This window comes from Rhinolophus sinicus, chromosome 10 (assembly GCF_057876585.1).
Source record: "Rhinolophus sinicus isolate RSI-liver-muscle chromosome 10, RSI-T2T, whole genome shotgun sequence".
Lineage (NCBI taxonomy): Eukaryota > Metazoa > Chordata > Mammalia > Chiroptera > Rhinolophidae > Rhinolophus > Rhinolophus sinicus.
The window spans coordinates 17,789,816-17,805,715 of NC_142510.1; the positions used below are offsets into that span (position 1 = coordinate 17,789,816).

The window sequence follows — 15,900 nt, forward strand, 5'->3', positions numbered from 1 at the left end:
ACAAAGCCTCTGTCTAGTAACGGACATGGTATGGTGCCATCAGCAAGGGACCCCACAGCTCAGAGCAGAGACCTGAGCACTGATGTTGGTGGCAGAGGTAGGCCCTTGTCAGACGCCACAGGCCTAGACCTTGAGGTGCTGAAGTTCGGCTAGGAGGCTGGCTTGGGATCCGTGAGCTCATATCTGCCAGGGGGTTGACACAAAACGGCCTGAATGAAAACCATTCTAATAATATGCCATTCCAATAATATGCCCACACATGGGGGTGGGGTGGGGAGGGAAAAAGCCACTCCTCCCGTGTCTCCATGCCAGAGAAGTCACACCACGGCACTGCCTGGCTTGGCCAGAGGGAAAGATCTCTGTCTCTTTATTTAAGCCTGGTCTCTTGCTGGTATCCTTGCCAGCTGAGGGAGGAAAGATGTGTGATGGTTCCAGAACATTTTGGAGGCTTCAGGGGTGATGCCGCTCATGACCAGCAGTCCCCCACAAACTGAAGGGACTAATGAGTGGTGACAGAGGAGCTCTGAGGCATGTTCTAGAGAGAGAGAATGGGGGTGGGCATGAGAGGCCCAGGGCCGGACCTAAGGGCTGGCTCATCCTCCAGACGTCAAGCCGCCGGGCAGAGCTCCCTAGGAAAGGAAAAGAGGTTTGGACTCTTCAGACCCACCCAAGGCTCATGTCTTGTTATTCTTCCATCCTTCATCGATCCACCCAACGCCATCCCCCACCCATCTGTCCACCTTCCATTCCCCATCCACCTACCTATCCATCCACACATCCATGCACCATTTCCCATCTATCTGTCCATGCACCATCCTGCTTCCATCCATCCATCCACACATCCACCCACCGTTCCCCATCCATCTTCCCACTCATCACCTGTCCGCCCACCCATCTAGCCCTCATTCATCTACCACTCATCTCTCTACCATCTAATCACTCACCGCCTCCCCCATTTAAATTTCCTGAAGACATTCGATCTTGCTCATTTCTACACTCCAGCCCCTAGAGCACTACTGGCACACAGTAGGTGCTTACTAAACATTCAATGACTTTGTCTATTTATTCGCCCATTTACCTACCCCCCCCCCAATCCAGTCACTCATTCCCCCACCCAATATTTTTGACCACCTACAATGCCCTACAATTCAAGGGGCAATTCAAAGATCTGTAAGCTTCCATGTTCTTTCTTGAGATGAGGAAGGAAAAGTCTCTTGGGATGGGGGGGAGGTGCTGGCAGGTGGAAGAGGGGGTGTTTTGCCCACAGCTCCCATTTGACACATGGGGAAAAGGGAAGCCACTTGCACACAACTATTAAGCGAATAGCAAATTCACTATCAGGCCCAGGGCTGCTTCCAACACCAAAGCCCAACTGGGAGAGCTCACATGTCCCAACGGTACTAGAAAGTGAGTTCTTTGAGGACAAAAACAGGGCCTTGCTGTCAGCTGTATTTGATTCTGGTCTTGGTCACAAACATGTGAAGTAGCAGCCCTTGTCAGAGACACTAGTGTCCTCATGGCCTGCGGGACCTGGCATGAAATAGGCACTCAACAAGCATTTGTTGACGATCAGTTCCTTTTCCCCTTCTTTCCCACTCTCATCCTCTGCGAGCCCTCCAAGGAGAGGTTCTCCAGGGCTCCCTCCTCAGAGCCCTCTTCTTTCTCACTTTGCACAACCCCCACCCCACCCGCTGTCCCGGGCAACCGCACACCCTTCAACTACCAACTCCCTCCTAGATCAGATCTCTGTCACCAGCCCAGACCCTACAGCGAGTTTGAAGACATTATTTCCAACTGTCTACAGGGTATTTCTATCTGGAGTTTTCATGAGCACCTCAAAGCCAATCTGTCCAAAAGAGGGGTGGATGGTTGCCATGCCCCAGGGGTGGCGGAAACCAGGGAAGCAGTTCCAGGCAATGAGGTTGGACAATGGGGTGGGGGAGGAGAGAGGTCACATAGGGCCTTGTAAGCCGTTGGAGGGCTTTGGCTTTTACTCTGCAATGTATACCGATTGTAGAGTTTTGAGTAGAAACATGACATCATCAGACTTGGGTAACCCAAGTCAGAACCCCAGGAGTCATCTGATTCCTGCTTTTTCCCACCCCCTACCATTTCTAATCAATTACCAAACTCAAGCTTCCTGGTCTTTATTTCTCATACCTGCCCCTGCTCTCATCTCTATTACTGTGACAATTCAGGACCTAATCATCTCTAGCTTAGTCTCCTGGAGTAATTCCTAACTGGCCTCCCTGCCTCTACTCTCTCCCCTTTCGAGTTCTCTCTCCCCATTGACAACCAGAGTGACTGATCAAAAATTCCTCCCTCCCTTGCTCAAAATTCTTCAATGACTGCTTAGCTAGGAAACCATCTATGGATCTTAGTAAGGCACACATACGCTTCCTTGGTTAGGCCCTGGTGACCTCGCCTGCATACTCCAGCAGTTAAACTGCTTCTGGTCCCACCTTCCCCTGCCCTAAGAACACACACACATACTCACACGCACTCTACAGATTCACCTCTCTACCTTTGCTCATGTAAGCCCTGCCCCTTGGAATACCCCTACCAACCCATTGTTTTTCTCCTGCAAAATTCTCTCTGGAGTTGTCCCCTCCTCCAGGAAGCTCCATGGTTCCTTTCCTTTCTGTCCCAACTGAGGCTGGGGTAAGTGCTCTTCTCGCTGTTTCCGTTTGTTATGGGCACTCATTCATAGTCTATTATAATGGGCCATTCACTTGACACCCCCCCCCCCACACACACACACACACTAAACTGTGAATTTTTCACAGGCAGAGACTGTATCATTCCTTTCTGTGTTCCAAGTTCCCAAAATAAGGACTGGCATATCACGTGAACTCTAAATGTTTCCTTAATACTGAATGGCCTTGTCATCCAGGTACCATTATGTACCTTGTCACGAGGGGACGGCAGGAGGTGTGCCTTGGTGCGGGTACGGTTTCTGTCAGAGCTAGAGATGGCAGAGGGAAAGGAGAGGGCTGTGAACACTGGATTCGAAGGTCAGAGCAGAATACAAGAGGACCACAAGGTTGAAAACACCTCCTACCCTGCTGGGGTGTTGTCAAGCCCCCCCCTCCCTCCCTCCCTATGTCTTTCTCCAGGACAAAGGGCAGCCCCCTCCCTTGAAGCCTCACTCACCGGGTGTCAGTGCCTCGGGTGTTGGTGAAGAACACTGTAAGTAGAGGCCCCGTCACAAAAATTACTATCCCCATAGCCCGGAGATGTGGCTAGGGAGGAAAGGGCAGTTTCCTGGCCAGCAGTGAGGCGTGGGTACTGGGAAGTGGGTGTGGGGCATTCACAGTCTGGTTGGGAGATGGGTACAGATAGCTGGAGAGGTCAGCTGGTTGGGAGAGTCAGGAACTGGAACTAGAGGTGTGGGAGGGTCTCTGGACGCAGTGGGGGGTCACCGTGTTTGGACAGCTGAGTCCCTTGGTCTTGTGTCTGTTTCTCCTTGGTGGGCACGTTGTTCACGAGGTAGCCAGCGACCAACAAGGCCTCGTCGGTGAGTTCTGCGCTGATCCGGGTCAGGAATTCTTCAGAACGGGATAATGAAGCCTTCTGGGCAAGGGAAGGCGGAGGGTTCAGCTTGGGCGTTCCTACATGGGTATCCTGAGTCTCCGGGCTCCCAGCCTGGGATCTCTGGACCTAAGGAGTCTGGTATTGGAGGGCTAGGCCTTCAGATCTGACCTAGAAGGTCCTGTGAGTGTGAGTGAGTGTGTGAGTGTGTGAGTGTGTGTGTTGGGGGGAGCAGGCTTTGGGGGGGCCTCAGGGCCTAGTGCCGAGGGCTATGGGCTCAGGGGTGAGGCTGGAATCTCAAGGCGGAAGTCTCTGTGCCCTCAGCCTAGGAGCTCTCTACTTCAACCCACCCCCACCCCCCACCCCACCCCAGAGCCCCTCCAATGCTCACAGAACCTCCACCCAAGGATGTTGCAGCTTGGGACAGCCGGCTGTTATTTTTCTCCTCATTCCTTGCAGTAGTGGGTTCCATTCCCCTGGGAACAGTTGGAGCGTTTGTTAGACTGAGAAGCCAGCCTACTTCCCCCAAACCCATCCCAACACCATTTCCGGGGCCCAGATTTAAACGAGGTCTTTACATAAACAATCCTGCTGTCTCAGTTCTCTCTCTAAATTAAAAAAAGTAAAAGTAAAAGTAAATCGTTGCCTCACGTCTTCCAGGGGGAAGCAGCGCCGTGGGAAATCCCACAACCACCCCACCCCGCTTCGCCCAAGGGGTTCTCTTTCCTTCTTCCCACCCAAGGCCCTTCCCAAGACAACGCAGCCGACTTGCCCCCCCTCCCCCGACCTGACAGATGGGTTGAAATCTTGGGCCGCTCGGCAGGAGGGGAGACGAGGAGGTTTAAGGAGTCCCTATGACGAGGGGGGGGGGTGTAAGTGAGGGGGGGGATGGGGAGTTGGAGTTGGGGAGGAAGGTGGGAAAGAGGCGGTGCCGCGACCCGTGGCAATAAACCCTTGGTGTCTGTGGAGGTTCTGCAGCCCGGTTGCCAGGAGATTAGGGATTCTAGAATCAAAGGACGAGGGGAGGGGCCGGGTGTGTGGGGGGGCATTTTCCCAACAAGTCGCACAGGTCCCTTTGAGACTTGGGTGGGGGAGTCTGGAACCTAATTCTCCGACCACTAGGGGCACGCAAGAAGCCACCTAGCCCGCCGCCGCCCCTCCGCCTCTCTAGCCGTCAACTCGCAGCCTGCGGCCTGCGCGAGAGCCAATGAGGACCGAGAGACGGGGCGGGGAAGAACAAATGTGGATTGTACTAACTGACCGTGGGTCTCGGGGACGCAAAGACTCGGGAGGGCAGAATCTTTTCTCCTTATCTCTGTCTCTAGGACGTCACAGCCTCCGCAGACAGGAAAGTACAGATAGTCATCTAGGCTTCCTTTTCTTTTGACCTCTCCTGTTCCGTGCCTTCCTTAGCTCGGCGTCGATGTTTCTTTGCCCCTCTCCTCCCCCTGTGCTTTGGTACGATCCGATGGAAAGGGGCGGAGAGACCAAAGGAAAAGGAAGCGGGCAGATCTTAAAGGGGCCGGTGCCATTTTCTTTAAGCCTTTCTTCCGCCCCCCCTCCCCTGCACTTTGTCCAATTTTGCAAGCGCGAGCGCCGAAGAGTAGGTTCCCGGAAGCCGAGCACAGCTGAGCAGCAGGGGCAGCAGGTGGAGGCTGTAGCGCCTGCCGAGCGGGTGGAGGCGAGCGTCGGCCCATAGGAAGGGCGGGGTGCGTGCGCTCCCCCCCCCGCGCCCCGCGCACATCTGGGGCGGCCCATGATCCGGCCTGCAGCGAGCTGTAACATCTGAGTCCGGGCTGGGGCAGCGGGGTCCTGCGCGCAAGTTGGCGCAGCCGATGCGCCCGGTCGGAGAGTGAGGCCGCGCGGTGGGGCGGGGACAGAGCTGGCACCTCCGGATCGGGCCCGGGACAGCAAGGGGACCGCCACGATGCCAAGCGAAAATATCTTCCTGTTTGTGCCTAACCTCATTGGTGAGTACTGCCCGCGGCTCTGGGCCGAACGGGAGGGCGAGGGACCTTGGGCAGGCTCGGTGATCCTCCCTGTCTCCCCCGTTCCATCCCAAGGTTACGCCCGGATTGTCTTCGCCATCATTTCTTTCTACTTCATGCCCTGCTGCCCCCTGACGGCCTCCTCCTTCTACCTGCTCAGCGGACTTCTGGACGCTTTCGATGGACACGCCGCCCGAGCCCTTAATCAAGGTGACAGCCACCTCCTCCCAGCCAGCCTTGAGGCACAAAAGCCGCTGCTCCCTTTTCCTGCCTCCTCTGGACCTCAGGGTGGGCAGGTACTCGGGAATCAGAGGGCTCCGTCCTTCTTGTCTCTTCGAGGCAGAGTGGAAGGGCTTGGTTTTGTAGGAGAAGGGATGTAAGCTAGCTGTTGAGAAGAACTAACGGGTGGTGTGGGGTGTGTAACAGCGAGGCTGGACAAACAGTGGCAGTGCCGGAAGTCTCTCTGAATTAATATCCGTTCAATACATGTTTACTGGATGTCCACTGTATGCCACGCACAGCGATCTCCATTCCAGAAGGCGTACTTAGAGGGAAGATGGAGTGGGAAGGGGGATGGATAGCTTCTGAAGGCTGAGTCTGTTCTCCAGACCCACCTCCAAGACTTCCTGTAAGACTCCTTGTCTTGAATCCTGGACCCTTGGTTCTGGGGTTGTAAACTAGCATTCTCACTCCCTCTTCCACGATCTCTCCTCACACCCAGACCTTCTCGTTTCACGTTGTGGTGACTTTTGCCCAGTGACCTCACACCCCATGGAGAGCAGTCTGGTTTCCTCCACAGGCAGTGGACGGCGGACATTTTCCATCTCCTTTTAGAGTCTGCATCAGAGTGATGCACGAGCTATGGCCCCTGTGGTAGATCCACTGCCCCCTAAGAGCCCCTTCCCAGCTAACATCCCCCATTTTCCAGGGACCCGGTTTGGGGCCATGCTGGACATGCTCACGGACCGCTGTTCCACCATGTGTCTGCTGGTCAACCTGGCTCTGCTGTACCCTCGCGCCACCCTGCTCTTCCAGCTCAGCATGAGCTTGGACGTGGCCAGCCACTGGCTGCACCTGCACAGGTCTGCGATGCAGAGGGTGTTGACCCCCTGAAGAAGACATTGTCGTAGGGAGGGGTGAGACAATGGGGGGGTATCTGGGGTGGCTTCAGTCTCCTTCTTGGCTCTGCTCCATTGAAGGACCCCTGGGCAAATCCTTTCTGATCAGCTTCAGTCCTGTTCACAGTGGGATTAAGCAATCCCTAAAACTCTTCTGACTGGATATTCACAGATTCCACATAGGTAACAGCCCTTGGGAAGGGGCCTGAGGGCTTTTGAATGTGACGTTTGAATCTTGATTCTCCCCAACTAGGGAATTGTGTGGTTTGGGGCAAGATGGTGGTCCTCAGGTGGGCCCCAGCTTCTCCCAGTACAACAGGCCATCCCAGTACCTACCTGTGGAGGTTGATACACGGAGTAGATGGGTGTCGTGGTGATGAACACTCATGGATTCCCTTGCTTTCTCCCCAAGTTCTGTGGTCAGAGGCAGTGAAAGTCACAAAATGATTGACCTGTCTGGAAATCCAGTGCTTCGCATCTACTACACCTCCAGAGTGAGCATTTCCTGCCCCTCCCTTATTTATTCGGTTTGTGCCAAATCTTGGGCTGCGCCCTGGTCCCAGGTTAGGAAAGGGTGTAAGCAGAAAGGAGCGACAGCCAGCTCTGGGGGAGAGGCCTGTAAGCTGAGGTATGAAGGGGGGTAGGGTTAGTAGGGAGGGCCTGTGTGAGTTACTGGAGGTAGCAGGTGGGCAGGAACCCAGGTGGGACCCGGGGAGGAGGAACCAGTGGCTGGAGGGGAGAAGAGGGAGGACAGGAGAGAAATGAGGTCTGTCGCGCCAGCTCTCCAAAGGCCTGGACAAGGAATGTGGACTTGACTCAGAGCAGAGGCAGCCTCTGAAAGGGTTTTTGGAGATAATATGCTGAGATTGCTCTTTCTTCCCTCCACCCCGCCCCCACTGCACCTGTATTTCCCCAGTCCAGTTCTCCCAGCTGCCCATGTTCAGAGATTTCTGAAGCCCCGTCCCTTAGTGGCGAGGGGGTGCACACTGCCCCACCCTCTTGTTGAAGCAGCCTTTTTGCTGTTTATACAGGCTGCTCTGTTTACCCTGTGTGCTGGAAACGAGCTTTTCTATTGCCTCCTCTACCTGTTCAGTTTCTCCGAGGGACCTTTAGGTAAGAGATGAGGGGCTGGGTGGGAGTGTGGGAGGGGGGTGGGTTCTGGCCGGCCCAGGGAGATGAAGGCCACAGACTCATGGGCCCCCTCCCTCAGCTGCACCCCATTTTCTCAGTATCCTCCTTGCTCCCTTCCCGCAGTTGGCTCTGTGGGTCTTTTCCGAATTGGCCTCTGGATCACCGCCCCTATCGCCTTGCTTAAGTCCCTCATCAGCGTCATTCACCTGGTCACAGCTGCCCGCAACATGGCTGCCCTGGATGCGGCAGACCGTGCCAAGAAGAAGTGACCCTGGGACTTCCAGCCCCTGGCTGCCCACCTGCCCTGGGAGTCTCACTGTGCCATGTGGCTCACGTCTCCTAATGTGTTGTCCAACCCACTGGGAAGGGGGTCTGCCTCTTCGGTGATGTCATCTCTGTAATCCTGAGGGCCAGCACGACCCCTGTGATCCCCAAGGACCTGGACCCCAAATCAGGAAGGATGCTCAGGAGGCCTCGCCCACCTGGGCAGTACTGGGCGCCAGGAGGCCTGTCTTTAGACTGGGCATCGTTACACGTACTGGCTCAGCCTTGGCTTGGCCTGAGACTTGGGACATTTGAGTGAGGGAGATGGGGTAGCGGCCAGATTTCCCAAAAGGCAGGGAGTCAGACCTCTGCCCCAGGCAAGAGGAAGCCTGCAGGACTATGACCAGGAGAAAAGGAGCCATCTCGACCCTTCCCCACTGCACTGTCCTCTGTCCAACCTATCCCAGCTCTGAAAGCATCGATAATAAAGGCGGGGCTTTGCTCTCCTGGACTTCCTCTCCTTTGAAATACTCTTGGACCGGGGCCTGGGTTGAGGGGAGCCTGGGGAAGAAGGAAGATCCCTCTGGCTGCTTTCCCCCAGTTGTTTACTGACTGGCTCCTTCCTGTCATTCCAGTCACCTTCAGAGGCCCGCCCTGCCACCCAAGCTCATGCCATGTCCTCTTGTTCACCTGCTGGTGACACTGTCACCAGCTGTCTGCATTTATTTGTATACGTAATATTTTCTGTCCCCACTAGAATGGAAACTGCATGAGGGCACTGCCTTTTCTTGGTCCTTCTCTCTTCCTACAATCAAGATTGACCTTACCCTGAAATATCGTAACTGCTTAATAATACTCACAAACAGAGCAGCTGATTTCTCAGAGTGCGGTCCTTAGATCACCTGTGGGATAGTTCTTAAAATTCAGTTTCTTGGATCCTGCACCAGACCTTCAGAGTTGGAGTCTCTAGGGATGGGCCTAGAAGTCTGCAATTTTAATAAACTCCAGGTGATAAGAGTCTTCCTGAGAACATCGAGAATCACTGTTTGTCATGCAGGGTTGCATGCGGGGTCTCTGGTCCTGCTCCCCACATACGAACGCAGGATATGGTGAGGCCAAAAAGGAACACCCACGGAGCCACAGATAGGGGAGTCACACCACTGTAGTCTCGCTGGCGGCTGGGTTGGAGACACAGGAAGCAGGAGCCGCACGATTTGCAATCTGTTGTCTGCTTCTCTGCCAACCAACCAACCTTACTTGCTAACTGCAATCCGCCTTGCTAGCTCAGACACCATCTCTTTTTTTTTTTTCCCCAAATTTATTGGGGTGACAATTGTTAGTAAAATTACATAGATTTCAGGTGTACAATTCTGTATTACATCATCTATAAATCCCATTGTGTGTTCACCACCCGGAGTCAGTTCTCCTTCCATCACCATATATTTGATCCCCCTTACCCTCATCTCCCACCCCCCACCTCCCAGACACCATCTTGCTAGCCCCTCATTTGTTGCTAGCTTAGCCATGGTAGTTATATTAGTGGCCAATGGCTCACTGGTTACAGCTGACAGCCAACTAGCCACAGTTGATGGCCATTTACTACCTGAGCCAGCACCTTTCCACGTGAGGTCGAGAGACTGGAAACTACACTCTTGGTTCTGTCCCCACACTGTTCCTTAAACATTTTTCAGTCTCCTACGGATAGTAGACATTCTGGACATCTGTCCCTAACAGCTATCATCTGAGTTTTCTCTGCTGTCTGGCACTGGTTTTTTTAAACGATATTGAGCCTACCATACGCCAGATCTTGTGCTGGGGATTCTTTGCAGATGTTACTCATTTTATCTTTTCGTAGCTTAGCCAAGAGGCCCTAGCATCCAGGAGAGCTGAAATTCAGCAGATTGTTGAGCCTCAGCTGAGCTAGGCCCAGGATGGGTGGGTGGGAACAGGCTGAGGGGAGGTGGTCATGCAGGGAGGGAGGTGCTGGGGAAGGTGGGCATCTTACATAGGAAGTTGGTAGGGGTTGGGGCAGGAAGGGTTAATGCAGAGGAGAGGGCTGGTTTTCAGCCAAGGGAACAGGCCAGAGAGCACCCTGGGCAGTTGTGGAAATGGAAACATCAGAGCCTATGTGACTGGAACACCAGGTGCTGGGGGTTGGGGTTGGAGAGCTGGTGAGAGACTGGGCAGCCCAAGGAGCCCAGTCGACTTTACCTGGAGGCCACGTGGAGCCATTGAAGGAATCTTTCAAAATAATAGGTAAGGACCGGCCCAGTGGCTCAGGCGATTTGAGCTCCATGCTCTTAACTCTGAAGGGTGCCGGTTGGGTTCCCACATGGGCTAGTGGGCTCTCAACCACAAGGTTGCCGGTTCGACTCCCGCAAAGGATGGTGGGCTGCACCCCCTGTGGCTGGCAGCAGCAACTGGACCTGGAGCTGAGCTGCGCCCTCCACAGCTGGGACTGAAAGGACAACAACTTGAAGCTGAACAGCACCCTCTACAACTAAGATTGAAAGGACAACAACGTGACTTGGAAAAAAGTCCTGGAAGTGCACACTGTTCCCCAATGAAGTCCTGTTCCCCTTCCCCAATAAAATCTTTAAAAATAAATACATAAATAACAGGTAAAATATTCACGTGGTCAAAAAAATTAAATTGCACACACTACAAAAGGATGACATAGTCTCCTACCACCGCAGGCTCTTGCTTCTCCCCAGAGGTGACCACTGCTACTCATTGCTTATGTATCTCTGTCTAAATTCTTTGCAGCTACATGTATCTTTACATACTTTAAAATTTATTTTCTATATGCTGTCCTGCTAACAAGTGCTTTCTGTATATATTACCTTCATATGCTATAGTCTATATGCTGACTGCTGTTCCAAGTGCTTTCTGTGTATATTACCTCATGTCACCTGACACCTATACTCTACTGGGTCCTAAACAATACAACAGGCCTTTGCCTGCCCAGTTTCCAGAGAGGAGAGAGGTGCTGAGAGGAAGGCCAACCTGGCTGGCTAGCTGTGTATTTGCCACTGTCACGCGGGGCGGCCTGCAGGATCTCTGGTCCCGCTCCCCGCATAAGAATGCAGGATACGGTGAGGCCCAAAAGGAACACCCACGGAGCCATAGGTAGGGAAGTCATACCACTGTGGTCTCACTGGAGGCTGGGTTCACACGACGTGCGACCTGCTGTCCGCTTTTCTGCCAACCGACCGACGACTCTCCTCCACTCTCCTCGACTCTGCTCCTCTTCCCTCCATAGCCGCAGCAGTTATATTAGTGGCCAATGGCTCAATGGTTACAGCTGATGGCCATCTACTACCCAAGCCAGCACCCCTCCATATGAGGCCGAGAGCCTGGAAACTGCTCTCTGGGGCTCTGTCCCCACAGCCACACACAGCAGTCCACCTACCTGGTCTTAATGGTGGCATTTATTTAACCAGGTCCTGCCATCGGAAATCACCTGGACTGTCGGGGAGCACTTGTATGGCCAATGCCGAAGAGCAAGATGGTGGCAGGAAGGGATTTGTCCTTGAGAGTGATTCTCAAGCGGTGCTGCCCCTCCAGCTCTGCAGGTGGCCCCCCTACCTGGCCTGCTTCCCAGTCAAGGTGGGAGCGGACCTTCATCTCTTCCTGAGTCAGCTCCCCCTCCAGACAGACGCGTCCACTCACTCAAGCCCTGTGGACCCTAACCATTCACAGTGACTTCAGGAGTCTCTAATTTATGTAAATCCAGCTATCTGGTCTGAAAACATGGAAGGGAGAGTTGGGGAGGAGAGGGGAGCATTCTTCACTCTGCTTGTGGTCTGAAGACAGCCCCTGCCCTGGGGGGCCTGGTACCTTGGGCCCTGTGACTAGTGGCTGGACTGAGCCCAGGCAGAACCTGCAGCGCCCAAGCCTGTGTTTACAGACTAGGATCGGGTGGCCCTGGGACCTCCTGGAGGACGGGGTGGGGAAAGGCTAGGCTGCATCGGCGTCACTCATTCTGATCTGGGGAAACAGTGGAGTCACCTGTGTTGCTATGGCCTGAACATTTGTAAAATCCCTACATTAAACCTTCATGGCCGATGGGATGGTATTTGGAGGTGGGGCGATTAGAGGTGGTTAGGCTAGAGGGCTCCCTCCCTCCTTTCACCATGTGAGGACACAGAGAAGGCATTAGCCGTGAACAGGAAGTGGGCTCTCACCAGAACGCCACTATGCTGATGCTTTGATCTTGGACTTCCCGCCTCCAGAACAGGGAGGAATACATTTCTGTTTATAAGCCCCCCCAGTCTGTGGTGTTTTGTTATAGCAGCCCAAACTAAGATATGTCCTGTAATAATTTTCTGGAATTCAACGATATGCTGTCAGACTGAATGAATAACCACCATGCAAGACACCTGTCATGCGGGGCGGCATGCGGGATCTCTGGTCCTGCTCCCCACACAAGAACTCAGGATATGGTGAGGCCAAAAAGGAACACCCACGGAGCCATAGGTAGGGGAGTCACACCACTATGGTCTCAGTGGCGCCTGGGTTGGAGACACAGGAAGCAGGAGCCACACGATCCCAATCGGCCGTCTGCTTCTCTGCCAACCAACCCCACTTGCTAACTGCAATCCGCGCTTGCTAGCTCAGCCACGGCAGTTTTATCAGTGGCCAATGGCTAACTGGTAACAGCTGATGGCCATCTACTACCTGAGCCAGCACCTTTCAACATGAGGCCGAGATCCTGGAAACCGCTCTCTGGGACTCTGTCCTCACAACACCCCACCAGCTCACTCCACCTTGTGGGCTCTGCCTCCGAGAGGGCACAGATGGCCACCATGAATCCGCTGTCCCCTCAGGTGGCTCTCCTACTGTGATTAGAGGTGTCCTAACTGCTGTAACAACCCTCAAGATGCATAGTGGCCCAAACATGATAGAAGTTTCTTTCTAACTTATGTTAGGTCCTAACCCGTGCCCCGACTAGGAAGTAACTCTCTTGATGTGGAGACTCAGGCACTCGGCCTCCTCCCATCTTAATGGTTCCTCCATTTGCAACACACGGCTTCCAAGTGTTCTGCTTGCGTCATCTGCCGGCTGGGGACCGGAGGGTTACCTAGAGGACAGCACAGGCAGCTTATTTGGAAGGCAGGGGATGGGCCCATCCTTCCATCGTGTTCTGTGAGCTGCAACTCAGTCATATGGCCACATCTATGTGCAAGGGAGCTGGGAAACAGATGAACTGTGGGCCCAGGAGAGACAGAATTGATCTGGTAACCTCTTACCATGCTGAGTGTGATTTTGCTGTTTAAAGACATAGATTTTTCTTTTACAAGGTGGTCCTTAAATCAATTACTTTATCTGGTATTCAACCAAAAAAAGCCATTGGCTCCAGTGCTGGAGAAAACAGGCTGTGTTGAACTTCCTCCGAGAGCACACTGTTCTAGTTTTTATGGGCAATTTAAGGGACCGTCAAGGATAAATTTAGTGCCGGGGACTAATTTAGAATCTGGCTGCAGTGGGAGCTGGAACTCCCCGTATTTCCATCAGGCCTGTTTTCCTGTCCCTGCGGCAGATGTTGTCTCCCTCCCCATCTTCACGTGTACAATTTAAAGAGAAGCTTCCTTCTTTTCCTGTGGAAGCCGCCGGGTTGAGAGAGGCGTAGCCATCTCCTCTCCCCATCATGGCGTGTGCTAATACACTGACAGCAGGGGACTCTGAACAGGGGAATCATCTGGCAAAAATGTCACTTTGCCTGCTGTGTTCACAGCTCCCATTCGACCAGATAGTGTAAACTTGGTTCATACCAACTTGCACAGAAACAATAGACAGCCCTGTGCTGTCAGTGAATTAGCCGGTCATCAAACCAGTGCTGAGCCGTGGGTCCTGGCAGAGCTGTGGCTGGAATTCCCAGGGTTCCAGGCGGTGGGACTCATTGTTCTGGCCACAGCGCTTTTGGCAGTATGTGTCGTGGAGGCCTCCTGTTTGCACCAACCAAAACCTGGCGCCATTGACACCACAGAATGAACATGACACAGAAGGAACATGCCATCTGCTCTGCCCTGGCTGCCTCAGCCTTCCCAGTACTGGTCATGCCTGAAGGTCATCGTATTGAGGAAGTTCCTGAACTTCCTTTGGTGGTTGAAAGTCAAGTTGAAGGCTACAGGAAGACCACGGAGGCTGTTTTCCTTCTTAAGAAGCTTAAGGCTGGTATCAAAAAGGTCAACACCTCTCAGCGAAAGAGAGCTGCAAGGGCAAAGGGAGAAACTGTCATCAGATCCAGCACAGGGGACCTTGTATCACCTATAAAGAGGACAACGGCATCGTCAGAGCCTTCAGAAACATTACTGGAGTTACTCTGCTTAATGTAAGCAAACTGAACACTGTGAAACTCGCTCCTGCCGGCCATGGCAGCCATTTCTGCATTTGGACTGAAAGTGCTTTCCGCAAGTTAGAGGGTGTGTGTGGCACTTGGAGTAACGCCGCCTCCCTCAAGAGTAACTACCACCTTCCCCTGCACAAGACGCTCAATACAGACCTGAGCAGAATCTGGAAAAGCCCAGAGATCCAAAGAGCTCTCCGAGCACCACGCGAAAAGATTCCTTATTGCAGAGTACTGAAGAAGAATCCACTGAAAAATCTGCGAATCATGTTGAAGCTAAACCCACATGCATAGACCATGCCCCGGGACACCCTTCTTCTCCAGACTGTGAACCACCAGCTCCGGGGCATAAAGCAGCAGCAGCGCTAGAAGCCAAATCCGATGAGAAGGGGGTTCCAGGCAAGAAGCCAGCGGTAGGGAAGAAAAGGAATAAGGCTGGTGGACATTAGAGATCCATGTGGAGACATCAAGACATTAGTGGAGAGCCAGCGTGGTGGCTTCAGTGGTTGGAGCTCCGTGCTCCTAACTCCGAAGGCTGCCGGTTCGATTCCCACATGGGCCAGTGGGCTCTCAATCACAAGGTTGCCGGTTCAACTCCTTGACTCCCGCAAGGGATGGTGGGCAGCGCCCCCTGCAACTAACAACGGCAACTGGACCTGGAGCTGAACTGTACCCTCCACAACTGCGACTGAAAGGACAACTTGACTTGGAAAAAGTCCTGGAAGTACACACTGTTCCCCAATAAAGTCCTGTTCCCCTTCCCCAACAAAATCTTAAAAAAAAAAAAAATCAACCTTGCTCCGTAGGGTAACTGCTGGCCTATTTCACAAGAAAAGAGATCAGAGAGGCTGAGTTGCCCCCCTCCAGCTACACAGCCTGTAAACCCAAGCTTCTCTCCACTCCTGGGATCTTTCTTCTTCCTTAGCAGAGACCTGGCAAGCCTGGCAGCTGTACCTGGACCAAAGGGCTGCAGCCTCCACTTGTGTGCCCAGACAATGGCACCTGGACCCTCCCTCGATGCTCTTGAGGAACCCATCCTAGACGCCCAGGGAGGCACTGCAGTTCCTACCCTGCTTCCCCTGCAGGATCATCCCCCACATCTGAGAACAACATGGCCACAGGTGCCACGCACAGGCCTGCCGGGTGTGCCGTGTGACCAGCTGGTGGCGCCAAAGGGTGCCTCCCAATGTGAGGGGGGGAGGGACGTGGGGAGAAGGCGGGATGAATGCACCTGAAGCCAGAGTGTTAAGACTCCACAGCTCCTTAGCCAAACTGGACTCCTAGAGGAACTGGCAGTGGAAGGAGATGTTGCTAGTGCAGGAGCCATTGCAGAGGGGCTGGCCAGGCAGCCCCACCCTGTCCCAGCCTGGAGTCTAGGAAAGCTGATGACCAAAAGGACAGTTTGGCTGATGAGTAAGACGGGGCCACGTTCCTGTCAGCGTGACTTTGGATTAGTCATTTCCCGGCCTCGGTTTCCTCTCCACTTTACAGATGGGGGGTAGTCTCTACTAATGATCTC

General features: G+C 53.6%; 2 protein-coding genes and 1 pseudogene across 12 annotated transcripts; 2 read left to right on the forward strand and 1 right to left on the reverse strand.

Annotated features, from left to right (window-relative positions):
• Positions 1-335: 335 nt before the first annotated feature.
• On the reverse strand, positions 336-4,924 carry LOC109459863 (putative protein T-ENOL). 11 transcript variants are annotated; one of them, XM_088801443.1, is made up of 6 exons: positions 4,793-4,924; positions 3,923-4,007; positions 3,423-3,573; positions 3,154-3,187; positions 2,908-2,965; positions 336-629 (listed from the first exon to the last, which is right to left on the reverse strand). In XM_088801443.1, exons 2-6 carry the CDS (start codon positions 4,001-4,003, stop codon positions 594-596), a joined length of 360 nt encoding a protein of 119 aa, XP_088657569.1. In that variant the 5' UTR covers positions 4,004-4,007; positions 4,793-4,924; the 3' UTR covers positions 336-593. The 11 variants fall into 11 exon arrangements, with proteins under 11 accessions (XP_088657569.1, XP_088657575.1, XP_088657570.1 ...); XM_088801449.1 differs by lacking the exon at positions 4,793-4,924 and adding an exon at positions 4,635-4,777 and having other exon boundaries at positions 3,928-4,007; XM_088801444.1 differs by lacking the exon at positions 4,793-4,924 and adding an exon at positions 4,635-4,774.
• Positions 4,925-5,016: 92 nt separating this feature from the next.
• Positions 5,017-8,543, forward strand: CDIPT (CDP-diacylglycerol--inositol 3-phosphatidyltransferase). The gene is made up of 6 exons (XM_019754752.3): positions 5,017-5,501; positions 5,595-5,729; positions 6,448-6,601; positions 7,050-7,131; positions 7,669-7,750; positions 7,892-8,543. Exons 1-6 carry the CDS (start codon positions 5,459-5,461, stop codon positions 8,035-8,037), a joined length of 642 nt encoding a protein of 213 aa, XP_019610311.1. The 5' UTR covers positions 5,017-5,458; the 3' UTR covers positions 8,038-8,543.
• A 3,961-nt stretch (positions 8,544-12,504) lies between these two features.
• LOC148756861 (large ribosomal subunit protein uL4 pseudogene) lies at positions 12,505-15,850 on the forward strand (annotated as a pseudogene).
• Positions 15,851-15,900: the final 50 nt, after the last annotated feature.

Excerpts from the sequence above, each read along its gene's own strand:
- CDIPT (XM_019754752.3), top strand. The coding sequence starts at position 5,459 with ATGCCAAGCGAAAATATCTTCCTGTTTGTGCCTAACCTCATTG. Across the intron at positions 5,502-5,594 it reads GTTTGTGCCTAACCTCATTG|GTTACGCCCGGATTGTCTTC; the intron begins GTGAGTACTGCC and ends TTCCATCCCAAG. Across the intron at positions 6,602-7,049 it reads CACTGGCTGCACCTGCACAG|TTCTGTGGTCAGAGGCAGTG; the intron begins GTCTGCGATGCA and ends TTTCTCCCCAAG.
- LOC109459863 (XM_088801439.1), bottom strand. The coding sequence starts at position 4,066 with ATGGGTTTGGGGGAAGTAGGCTGGCTTCTCAGTCTAACAAACGCTCCA. Across the intron at positions 3,188-3,422 it reads GACTCAGCTGTCCAAACACG|TGTTCTTCACCAACACCCGA; the intron begins GTGACCCCCCAC and ends CTCTACTTACAG. Across the intron at positions 630-2,907 it reads TGCCGTCCCCTCGTGACAAG|GGAGCTCTGCCCGGCGGCTT; the intron begins GTACATAATGGT and ends TTCCTTTCCTAG.